The 12,828-nt window shown below is 50.2% G+C and overlaps 1 protein-coding gene across 3 annotated transcripts in view; it reads right to left on the bottom strand.

The window, feature by feature from the left end:
• LOC140424335 (echinoderm microtubule-associated protein-like 6) overlaps positions 1 to 12,828 on the bottom strand; it is a 755,202-nt gene that overhangs the window by 303,403 nt on the left and 438,971 nt on the right. For all 3 annotated transcript variants that reach the window (XM_072507857.1, XM_072507856.1, XM_072507859.1), the window contains one exon: positions 5,948 to 6,100. In XM_072507857.1, the coding sequence (XP_072363958.1) occupies positions 5,948 to 6,100 (153 nt within the window). The remainder of the gene's footprint in view (positions 1 to 5,947; positions 6,101 to 12,828) is intronic.

The following is a 12,828-nucleotide window of genomic DNA, read 5'->3' on the forward strand; positions in this document are numbered from 1 at the left end:
ATTCCAGGGATGGTGGGTCTGTCATATGAGGAGAGATTGACTAGGTTAGGATTGTTTTCACTGAAGTTCAGAAGAATGAGGGGGAGATCTCATAGAGACTTATAAAATTCTAACAGGACTAGACAGGGTAGTTGCAGGGAAGATGTTCCTGATGGTGGGTGTGTCCAGAACCAGGGGTCACAGTCTGAGGATTCAGGGTAAACCAATTCAGACAGAGATGAGGAGACATTTCTTCACCCAAAGAATGGTGAGCCTGTGGAATTCATTACCACAGGAAGTAGTTGATGCTTAAACATTGAATGGGTAAACCATTTCGGAAAGAGATGAGGAGACATTTCTTCACCCAAAGAGTGGTGAGGCTATGGAATTCATTACCACAGGAAATAGTTGATGCTAAAACATTGAATATATTCAAGAGGTGGCTAGATATAGCACTTAGGCTATTGAGTTGGATGATCAGCCATGATCGTGATGAATGACGGAGCAAGCTTGAAGGGCAAAAAGGCCTCCTCCTGCTCCTACCTTTTACCTATATATCTTCGGATGTCTGGGATCCATGACACCTCTTCTTCATGGGCTGCTTGTAGTCCCAACAGCGGCCACTCCTCAACGATGGCATTGCTGGGACTACCTAACTGCCAAGCAATCAGATGGGCTGGCAACTCACCACTGCAGAACTTCCTCCCAGATAGCCAAATCCCTCTCTGACTCAATTAATGGTGCCGCCAACCTAATATTGCTACAGGGTATTCTGGTTTCAGGTGGGCAGGCTGACCACAGACGTTTCAGTCAGGGAGAACTGGGAATTCATCCCCTGCCCCCATAAAATCCAGCCCTGAATTTTTAAGCTGGTAATGTTTCTGAAGGTTTCAGCAGCTTGATTTTAGCAAGGGTATCTTACAATTGTGGGAAAATATGTAGTGAACTACTGCACTAAGTCACATTGCAGCAGACTGGCATTGGAATAAACACAAAGGTGGGCAGGAAAGACATCACTCCCACTCATCCAAACATAGCACATCCACGCACATTATTGATCTAACCCCAAACTATAACATTCCATGGAACAGACAAAAGGAGGCTGAGAAATTCCTCTAGGGTAGGCTTGTCCAATTGGAGGCTCAAGCACCACATCCAATCTCAGAAGACAGTTTTCAAAATGTTAGTCAAATAGCTGCTTCTCCAATCACAGACCATTCCTTTCCTGCGTTTGTCACTGATAGGCTTACTGGTGGGAAAGAAACAGTCTGTGATTGGAGGAGCAGCAGATACCAGTGGAAGTAGTTTTCTTTCAAGTGCCATGGTCCGGGGAGGGAAGAGTGCAGAGTACCAGGATCCTGGGGAGGGGTAGAGTGCCGGGGCCTGGGGTGGAGAGGCTTCGGGCAGGAGAGGCTAGCTGTAAGGCACGGCAGTGAGATGCTGTGGATCCCTGAGTCAGTGGGGGTGACTGGTCAGAGGCTGACTGGTGTGTGTGGGAGATTCTGTTTGTGTGGGGGCAGGATTCTTCAGCCGCGTCCATCTCAAGATCGTCACGGACAGGACGCGGACCATGTAAAGGTCCATTGACCTTGGCTGGCCGAAGAATCCCGCCCTGCGTATGTGCGTGTGAGTGACTGTGTATGAGAGTGAGTGTGCGTGGGAGTGAGAGATGAGTGTGTGGTAGTGAGAATGTATGTGTGTGGAAGTGAGTGAGAAAGTGTGGGAATGAGAGTGTTTGTGGGAGTGAGTACACGTGAGTGTGTGTGGGGGAGTGTGTGCATGTGGGAGTGAGTGTGTGTAGGAGTGAGAGTGCATGAATGTGTGTGCGGCTGGGAGTGAGAGTTTGTGTGTGGAAGTGAGTGACTGTGGTATGTGTATGTAGGGGACGGACTGAGTGAGTGAGTGGAGTGCCTGTCTTATTCCCAATCTCAGGCTTCTCGCCCTCTCATCACCACACACCAACACATACACCCAACCCACTCACATTGGGTGAGGGCGATTGAGCGAGCACAGAACAAAGAAGGGTACAGCACAGGAACAGGCCCTTCGGCTCTCCAAGCCCGTGACGACCATGCTGCCCGTCTAAACTAAAATCTTCTACACTTCCTGGGTCCGTATCCCTCTATTCCCATCCTATTCATGTATTTATCAAGATGCCCCTTAAATGTCACTATCGTCCCTGCTTCTACCACCTCCTCCGGCAGCGAGTTCCAGGCACCCACTACCCTCTGTGTAAAAAAAACTTGCCACGTACATCTACTCTAAACCTTGCCCCTCGCACCTTAAACCTATGCCCCCTAGTAATTGACTCCTCTGCCCTGGGGAAAAGCCTTTTAGGAGTTAGGAGTGAACCTGGTGCACACTCTGGTCATCTTTATTAGTTATTAATTTTGAATTTCGCAATTTATTGCAATGATATTGCTTTATTTTTGTTCAGCAATTGTTTCTTATTACCTCAGTTTTTTGTTGAAAGTCAATTACAAGTTGTGCCAAATCTTATCTTTCCAAAATTTGCTCATTGGCCCCTTGAGTAAGGGAAAATGAAAATGTTCTCCATATCCCTTCAATCCATTTGTTAAATCAGAAATATATCTATCTCCTTCTTGAAACCATTTAATGACTCAGATTCCACTGCACTATGGGGCAGCGAGTTCCACAAATCCACCACCCTCTAAATCAGTTCTACATCTACCGCCTCCCAATCTATACCCGAGATCTCTCATTCAAGATTGCCCTCCAAGGGGGAACATTTGGTCCACGTTTACTTTATCGATCCTTTTTTACACACCTTGATCAGAACTCCTCTCATCATTCTAAACTCCAGCGAGAATAAGCCCAAACTATTTAATCTCTCCTCATTTGTAAACCCTTTCATCCCTGGAATCAATCTGGTGAACCACCTCTGAACTGCCTCCAATGCCACCACATTCTTCCTCAAATGAGACCACCAAAACTGGACACAATACTCCAGATGTGGTCTCACGAACTCCCACGCAATTGCAATAACACATCTCTACTTCTATACTCCAGTCATTTGGCAATAAACGCTAACATTCCATTTACCTTTTTAATTACATGCTGTACCTGCGTACCAAATTTCTGCAATTCCTGAACAAAGACACCCAGATCCCTCTGCCCAGACGCATTTTGAGGGAAGAGGTTGTGCCTGAGTGGGTGTGTAGAAGTAAGTAAGAGGAGGGGATGTGAGTGAGTGAGTGAAGGAAGTGCGTGTGTGTGTGTGTGTGTGTGTGTGTGTGTGTGTGTATATATATGTGAGTGAGTAACTGAGTGGGTGGGTTTCTGTTGGTGTGTGGGGTGAGTGATTGAATGGGGGAGGGGGGGGTGAGTCAGTCAGTGAGGTGAGTGACTGAGTGAGTGATTGGATGTGGTTGAGAGTCTACCCTACCCCCAATTTCAGTTTTCTAACTCACTCTCACCATCAGACACCAACAGAAACAAACACCAACACATAACCATGCACACTCCCATACACTTACCCTCCCAACATTCTGGTAATGTTTATTGCTTATTCTTTTTTTAAATCAACAATTTATTGCTATGAATTGCTTTACATTAATTAACTACTGACATCTCTTGGTGTCCAGCAGCAATGGCAAAGTAGTTATTTTATCGAAATGTTGAACAATACTAAAACTTTATGTACATTCCTAACTTCTGTAAGGTTTTCGGGCAATTCGGCCCTTTTTGGACTGCCCAAGAATAAAACCCAGAGACTGTAAACTGGACACTTCTCAGCCAAAGGAACGTAACCAAATTTCCCAGCAGGCTTGGTCCGCTGAGCTGAGTAGGGGCATAGGTATTTACAAACCCACCCCCCCCCCCCCCCCGGAGCTACAAGGAAGAAGAAGCCAGACAACGAAATAGGATTAAAAACAGAGACAAAGGGGAATGGTAATGCTGTAAGGGGCCTGCCTGCAAGCAGGACAATGTGATGGACATAGCCCCCATGCAGATGTAAATGACTTTGTCTCCACCAGAGCGAAATCCAATCAACACCCCATCAACATAGCGAGGTGAGAATAGCAGCGATCTCCGAAGCAGATGGAAGCCCTTGAAAAATCTTCACAAGGGAGCTTAATTTTGTTATCCAAAAGAATAGACTGTCTGGAACTAGTGTATTGCGCTGGGCCAGGCCCTGCAAGGCAACCGGTGGAAAAAACCCAAGTTGGAGGCGGACCTGGGGGAGGTACTCCAATCTTGACAGGAGCCGCCGGCAGGAACTCACTGGGTGGAGGGGGCGGAGTCGGCGCCAAATTCAAATCGGGACAGGTCTGCCTGGCTGAAAGGAGCGGACCTGCGAGGAGAACCCGGAAGTCGACAGGTCTGCCCGGCTCAAAGGGGGCGGGACCAGCGGGAACTTTAAACCTTACCGATTCAATGCAAAAGGGGCTGGCCGAACACAGAAAAAACCCAGGCAAAACGGATATAAAAGGGGCTGTGTTTCGATTGAGGGTCTCTTGGCTTGACCTCTCCACCTTCGACTTGACCTCCCGCTCGAGCCGCAGCCTTGGACTGTAAGTACCCTGCAGCAGCGTGCAAAACTCCCTTGACTTTAATAGTGGTTGAGGCTTTGGGGCAGGGGGCTTGATTTGTGTTTTGTACCATTGCTAAAATTGTGTAACGATAAGATTTTACGTTGTGTCCGTTATAGTACTTCCTGAATAGACATAGTTTGTGTTAGAGCTTAAGGTTTATTATATTGTCTTCTGTTTGATGATTTTGACCTGGGTTTTGCAATAAACCTCGATTTGCTGATAAATTGGAGTCGTTTAAATGCTTCAATCTCTCACCAGCGATCTCTGACCAAGTCATTGTTAAAATATTCCTCACCCTAATTCCGGGGTCGAGAATCTGGGGTCATCTTGAACGATTCGAACCCATTCACTCAGGACAGGCTGCTGGTTAGGTAATAAACAGCAGTGTCCTATTCGCTCTCTTGGGAAAGCTACTCCAGCGAAGTAGGAACCGGGTGGGTGTTTTATCACCGGCAAGAGAGAGAATCACCTGGGCATTGGTGGGGGTCTGGATATCTGTGCGATATAAGCCTCAGGCTTCCGGTTAGGGATAAAGGGCAGGCTTGATTCAGTGCTCTCTCCCGCGGAGGTGTCCCAGTGCGGCATCCCCTGGCCTCTGAAGTTTCAGTGCCAGCTGGAGGGAGACACACACAGATACTCAAACCCCAGATATCGGCCCAGTAGTGGAGTAGCAAAGATGGAACCCTCTACACTTCCCAGAAGTGTGAGAGAGAAAAAATAATTGAGCGATTTGGGAATTGATGAATATGCTTGGCAGAATGTTTTAGGAGATGTTTTTCTCCTATCCTTCGCCAGAAGTTGCAAAAATGACATTCTAGTGTGGTGAATTCTCTTTTGATTCACTCTAAAGGAGCCTGTTCATATTATAAATTCTATAAGTTTAGGTTCTAATTTATACATTCAATTAAACCTATGTAATATGTTTTTTTTAAATTTAGAGTACCCAATTATTTTTTTCCAATTAAGGAGCAATTTACCGTGGCCAATCCACCTAACATGCATATCCTTGGGCTGTGGAGGTGAAACCCACGCTGATCCGGGGAGAATGTACAAACTCCACACAGACAGTGACCCGGGGTCGGCATCAAACCTAGTGTGCCATGTGTTCTTTTCCATAGTAACATTTAATCAAAATAATGTACCATGATTAAAAATAAAATGGAAAATTCACCTATTAATAAATAATTAATACCTTTGAATAAATTTAATGGAGTAATCCAATCTGATGTTTTACATAAACAGATTGATCTTTACATCAGTTGGACCGTCAATTTAGTTTACTGGCTTGTCATCCAGCAGGTTATCGATTTATTGAGCATAATGTTACCAATTCCATGTAAATGCTACAGTGGAATTGTGCTTTCATAATTAACAGACCTAACTGGAAGCAAAACTTGATAGTTCAGGTTTACCTGGTGAAAATTTGACATCTGATATATTTTCCTTCCTGTGGTGAAAAGACACAATATCCTCCAGGGTATCAGCATTGACTACATGAAAACTCCCATCATTTAACCCAACAGCTAGGACTTTTCCATCTGGTGAGAAAGAACAACACCTCCCACCTAAAAGAAGGAATAAGAAAGGAAGCATCTTAATATTTTCAAATCAACAAATTAAATAACTTGTTTTTTTTGGGTTGCCTTATGGCTTTAATCCTATTTCAATTTTTATTACAGCATCCCTTCATCCTCTGGCATAGAGCTTAGTTTAGTAAGCAAGTGGTGGTAACAGCTTTGTGCAACCTCTGTCCTAAGTTTGTTATATTATACCCAATGGATATGTTAAAGTAGACACTTTTTTCATTTACCATTGACCAGAAACATAACTGGACCAACCATATAAATATTGTGGCTACAAGGGCAGCTCTGAGGCGGTACACTCTGCAGCAAGTAAGTCACCAACTGCTTCCCCAAAGTCAGTCCATCACCTACAAGGCACAAGTCAGGGGTTTAATGACATACTCTTCAAATGCCTGGATGAGTGCCGCTCCAACAACATTCAAGGGGCTCAAACAGCATCCAGTACCACACAGCCACTTAATCGGCACTCCATCCATCTCCACCCACCTCTCTCTCACTCACACTCCCACCTCTCTCTCCTCTCTCTTCTCTCAGACACACACACTCTCACCTGTCTCTCTGACACACAGACTCTCACCTCTCTCTCTCAGACTCACACCTCCCTCTCACACACTCCCACCTCTCACTCTCAGACTCTCACCTCTCTCTCTCACACACACATTCCCAATTCTCTCTCTCCCACACACTCCCACCCCTCTCTCACACACACACTCCTACCTCTCTCTCACACTCCCCTCTCTCACACACTCCGACCTCTCTCTCACACGCCCACCTCTCTCACACACAATCCCACCTCTCTCTCTCACACACACTCCCACCTCTCTCTCTCACACACTCCCACCACTCTCTCCTCTCTCTCTCACACACACACTCCCACCTCTCTGACACACACATGCTCACCTCTCTCTCACACACTCCCACCTCTCTCTCACACACACTCCCACCTCTCCCAGACACACACATTCTCACCTCTCTCACACACACACTCCCACCTCTCTCTCACAAACACACTCCCACCTCTCTCTCTCACACACTCCAACCTCTCACTCTCTCACACACACTCCCACCTCTCTCTCACACACTCCCACCTCTCTCTCTCCCACCCACACCTCTCTCTTTTTCACTTCTTGATCTCCCTGATGCGACCATCAATTCACTCAAAGACACGTGGAGAAGTAAACCATGGTTTTAATCAGCTTAGAGCTGAGCCAGCCTGTGAAAGGTACAACACTGAAGGCGGCCCCGCAGGTCAGCAGCTCTTATACTTCGTGTAAAGGGGGTGGAGCCATGGGCGGAGCCCATACATGCCCCAACATATCCCCTGTGGGTGACGCCACACAATGGCCCATAGGTAGAGCCCACAGGGTTAATAACATAACAGTGCACTGGTGAATTATCAGTAATTATACATTCACCACATTCACCCCTGATTAAAAAATGAAGTCCAGCGGGGGTGACGGGCTCAAGGATTCAGTCGGCCCGGTGCCCGGATCGTACGTTGCGGCCGCCGAGCACTGGTGTTGCAGCCGCTTCGGGTGGCTGTGGAAGTGGGTCCGGAGCAGGCATAGGCGTGGACTCTGGGAGCGGCTCTTCCGGAGCTTCATTCCTGTGGACCGGTGCGGCGGGTGGGAGGGAGCGTGGGAACCATATAGGGGTGGGGGCGCTGAACATGGGAGGTTGGACGGGACATAGTGTGGGGGATGCAGTAGTGGGAGTGGTGTTGGAGCCTGCGGGCGCCAGGTCCTGGAGGGAGACGGTATCTTGCCGGCCATCGGGGTGTCTGATATACGCATCGTGTGGGTTGGAGTGCAGAAGCTGGACCCTCTCTACCAGGGGGTCGGTCTTATGGCTCCGAACATGTTTTCGGGGAAGGACTGGACCCGGTGTCATCAGCCAGGGCGGAGGCGAGGCCCCTGAGGTAGCTCCCCTCGGGAAAACAAACAAACGGTCATGAGGAGTCTGGTTTGTGGCCGTGCAAAGGAGGGACCTAATAGCGTGGAGCGCATCGGGGAGGACCTCCTGCCAGTGAGAAACTGGGAGATTCCTGGACCACAGGGTCAGTAGGATGGTCTTCCAGACCGTCGCGTTCTCCCTCTCCACCTGCCTGTTTCCCCTGGGGTTATAACTGGTAGTCCTGCTCGAGGCGATGCCCTTACTGAGCAGGTACTGATGCAGTTCGTCGCTCATGAACGATGAGCCCCTGTCGCTGTGGACATAAAACTGGGGAAACAAAACAGGGTGAAGACACTATGCAGGGCTTTAATGACAGTGGGGGTGGTCATGTCAGGGAAGGGGATGGCAAACGGGAAGCGGGTGAACTCATCTATGATGTTAAGGAAGTACGTGTTGCGGTTATTGGAGGGGAGGGGCCCTTTGAAATCGATACTGAGCCGTTCAAAGGGCCGGGATTCCTTTACCAGGTGGGCCTTATCTGGTCGATAGAATTGCGGTTTACACTCCGCACAGATTTGGCAGTCTCTGGTTATAGCTCTGACCTCCTCGGTGGAGTAGGGTAGGTTGCGGGCCTTGATGTAATGGGCGAGCCAGGTGACCTCCGGGTGGCAGAGGTCATCGTGGATAGCCCGTAGTTGGCCATCTTGCGTGCTGGCGCATGTGCCGCGGGACAGGGCATCTGGGGGCTCGTTGAGCTTCCCAGGACGATGTACTATATCATAATTATAGGTGGAGAGTTCGATTCTCCACCTCAAGATCTTATCGTTCTTGATCTTGCCCCGCTGCGTATTGTCAAACATGAAGGCAACCAATCGTTGGTCGGTGACGGGGGTAAACCTCCTACCAGCGAGGTAGTGCCTCCAGTGCCGCACGGCTTCCACGATGGTTTGGGCTTCTTTTTCGACCGAGGAGTGTCGAATTTCGGAGGTGGTGAGGGTGCGCGAAAAATACGCTACCGGTCTGCCTGCTAGGTTGAGGGTGGCGTCGAGAGCGACCTCGGAGGCGTCGCTCTCCACCTGGAAGGGGACGGACTCGTCCACCGCGCGCATCGCAGCTTTGGCGATGTCCGCCTTGATGCAGTTAAAGGTCTGGCGGGCCTCGGCTGCCAGTGGAAAGAGGGTGGCCTTAAATAGTGGGCGGGCTTTGTCCGCATATTGGGGGACCCACTGGGCATAATAGGAGAAAAATCCAAAGAACCTCTACAGGGCCTTGGGACAGTGAGGGAGAGGGAGTTGTAGGAGGAGGCGCATACGGTCAGGGTCGGGCCCTAGGACCCCGTTTTCCACGATGTAGCCGAGGATGGCTAGCCTGGTTGTGCGGAAAACGCATTTCTCCTTGTTGTAGGTGAGGTTGAGTTTTTGGGCGGTTTGGAGAAATCGGTGTAGGTTGGCGTCGTGGTCCTGCTGATCATGGCCGCAGATGGTGACATTGTCCAAGTATGGAAACGTGGCCCGCAGTCCGTACTGGTCCGCCATTCGGTCCATTACTCGTTGGAACACCAAAACCCCGTTCGTGACGCCAAAGGGGACCCGGACGAAATGGAAAAGGCGGCCGTCTGCCTCAAATGCCGTGTAGTGGCGGTCCTCCGGGCGGATTGGGAGCTGGTGGTATGCAGACTTCAGATCCACTGTGGAGAACACGCGGTAGTGCGCGATCTGATTTACCATGTCTGCAATCCGGGGAAGGGGGTACGCATCGAGCTGCATAAACCGGTTAATGGTCTGGCTGTAATCAACCACCATCCGGAACTTTTCCCCAGTCTTGACGACCACCACCTGAGCTCTCCAGGGGCTATTACTGGCCTCTATGACCCCCTCCCGCAAGAGACGCTGGACCTCGGACCTAATGAACGTCCTGTCCTGCATGCTATACCGCCGGCTTCTGGTGGCTACTGGCTTGCAATCGGCAGTGAGGTTTGCGTAGGGGGGGGTGGGGGAGTCGGTTCTTACGGTTGCGAGGCTGCATATGGTGAGCGGGGGCAGGTGCCCCTCGAACTTAAGAGGTTGCACTGGAAGTCGAGTCCCAAAAGGAGAGGAGCGCAGAGGTCTGGGAGCACATATAGTTGAAAATTAGCGTACTCAGCGCCCTGTATCGCTAGGGTTGCAGTAGTGCACCCTTGGATTTGTACCGAGTGCGACCCAGAGGCGAGGGATACGGTTTGTTGCGTCGGGAATATTGGGAGCGAGCAGCGTCTTACCATGTCCGGGTGAATGAAACTCTGTGCTCCCGGAGTCGAAAAGGCAAGGTGTCTCGTACCCGTTAACCCGGACGGCCATCATGGAGCTCCGGAGGTGCTTAGGTCGCGACAGGTCCAGGATGACCGCGCTGATGTGTGGGTAGCCAGCGGCGTGGTCGGAGGTCCTGGGGCGGCCCCGCGATGGCTGTTGCTAACTTTTGGTTGGTTCAATTGACTCTGTTTTATAACCTTTGCTCTAGAGTCGCCAGGTATCTTTATGATACCGCCACGAGGTTCAAGTTCAAGTAATGATCAATAATTCAATACACCAATTAGTAAGATTCAAATCAAAGCACATTTATTATACACAGTAAATCACTACTCATGCATAAACTCTACTTTCTAAGCTATTTCTATCACTAACAGGCCTATACTTATCTTCGGACTGGCCCACCAGGTCAGGGGAACAAATGGCTTTTCGTTCAGGTCCTGAGTCTGCGGGATTCAAAGATGTTATGGACTGGTAGCTAGGAGCGCCTATCTCGTAGTGAGCGTTGACCTGAGACTTACTTGCTTGGAGGCCGCTGGACAGTTCACTCTCAGGGGTTGCTTCCCGTTGCTGAGTGACCCTGTCAAGAAGGACGATTTGAACTTGGGGGCTTTACTTTATAGTCCCCAGGGGCTTCCCGCCCTTTGGGGCAGACCCCGTACCTGGTTTCAAGTGATTGGACTTCGTTCCAATCGCTTGGTTCGATTTCTCCAATACTGGAGCTGTCCCCTGATCGTTGGGCGGTCTTTAAGTGCCCGTTAACCTCTTTTGTGTTGGCCCCTGCTGGCGCCGAGGAGTCTGGCTTGGCTTTGTTTACCTTAAAATGTTGCGATTGTTCCCGGGGATCGCTCATTACTATGTAGATGGCTGCTACATTACTATGCAGATGGCTGCTTGTATCAATGCTGTCTGGGTTTCTGCAGAGTCTAATACACAGTAAACTTGCACCTGCTAGTTGTTGCCTGTGATGGCTGAATTTCCCTTCAGCCTTTGCTGTTCTCCATTTTAAGTCGGGAAGTGACCAACTCTAGTGGCTACAAGGTCATACGCGTCGAGCGGCGTAGCAGATGGCAGCCAAGATGGCGGCCCCCGTTGGCTGAACGTGGCGGGCGGTGAGGAAGATGGCATCCAAGATGGCGACCTCCATGGATCGCACGTGGCTGGCCGCGTGGGTGAGGATGGCCAAGATGGCGGCCCCCATGAGTCGCACATGCTATGCGGAGGCGGAGTCGGCAGACACGCTGTCACTTTGCGGGGTCTGCGGGCCTGTGAGTCTGTGGGTCGGGTCTGTGAGTTTGAGTTCTTAGACCTGGCCAGGCAGACCTTGGCGAAGTGTCCTTCTCGCCCGCAGCTGCTGCAGTTCACGTTGCGGGCCGGGCAGTGCAGTCGGGGGTGTTGGGACTAGCTGCAAAAGTAGCAGGGTAGCCCCCCATGATGGGAGGGTGGCCGGGCGGCACAGGCCTGGGGTAGTCTCGGGTCGGGGGCCCACGAGGGGGTCGCGTGATCGGCCGGGAATGCAATAAGGCTCTGAAACGCGGCCTCCAGAGGGGTAGCCAGTTTTACCGTGTCGTCCAGGTCCTGGGCCCCTTTTTCGAGCCGGCGCTGTTTCACATAGTTCGATCGGACCCCTGCCACGTTAACGTCTCGGACGGCGCCCGAGCTCCATGTGCTGAGTGGCCGTAACGGTCTGGTAGTTACAGTTGCGCGCGAGGGCTTTAAGGTCGCGTAGGTCTGGCAACTCCCCGGGGCACTGGCGGCGAGTGGTGAAGACGTGTCGCGCGTATACCTCGTTCACAGGCCGCACATGGAGGCGTTCGAGTAGTGTGAGGCCCTCTGTATAGGAAGCGGCTTCGTCGAGCTGGACAGAAATGCGATGGCTCACCCGTGCGTGGAGGAGGCTCAGCTTCTGTTCGTCAGTGACGGATGGTGTAGACGACGCGGCGAGATAGGCCTTGAAGCATCGAAGCCAATGTGAAAAAATTTCTTTCGACTCCGCAGCCTGTGGATCGAGTTCCAGTCTGTCAGGTTTGAGGGCTGATTCCATAGTAGTATTTTAAGCTGATTAAATTGATGCAACCATCAATTCACTCGAAGACACGTGGAGAAGTAAACCGTGGTTTTAATCAGCTTAGAACTGAGCCTGCCTGTGACCGGTACGACACTGAAGGCGGCCCCGCAGGTCAGCAGCTCTTATACTTTGTGTAAAGGGGGTGGAGCCATTACAGGACAGGGGAAAATTGGTCCAGGGTGTACAGATATAATTCAATTGTCATTTTAAAGTCAAACATTGTGTCCTTAGATAATACTTCTAGAACACCTTCCAGCTATTGAAGAAGCAGAGAAGTAAATTTGTTTGGCGCATGGGAGATAATACCAATGCTGGTGAGAGACTGCTATTAGGGGGGCACGGTAGCACAGTGGTTAGCACAGTTTCTTCACAGCTCCAGGGCCCCAAGTTCAATTCCCGGCATGGGTCACTGTCTGTGTGGAGTCTGCAAATTCTCCGTGTGTCTGCGTGGGTTTCCTCCGGGT

The sequence above is a fragment of the Scyliorhinus torazame genome, chromosome 1 (assembly GCF_047496885.1).
Source record: "Scyliorhinus torazame isolate Kashiwa2021f chromosome 1, sScyTor2.1, whole genome shotgun sequence".
Taxonomy (NCBI): domain Eukaryota; kingdom Metazoa; phylum Chordata; class Chondrichthyes; order Carcharhiniformes; family Scyliorhinidae; genus Scyliorhinus; species Scyliorhinus torazame.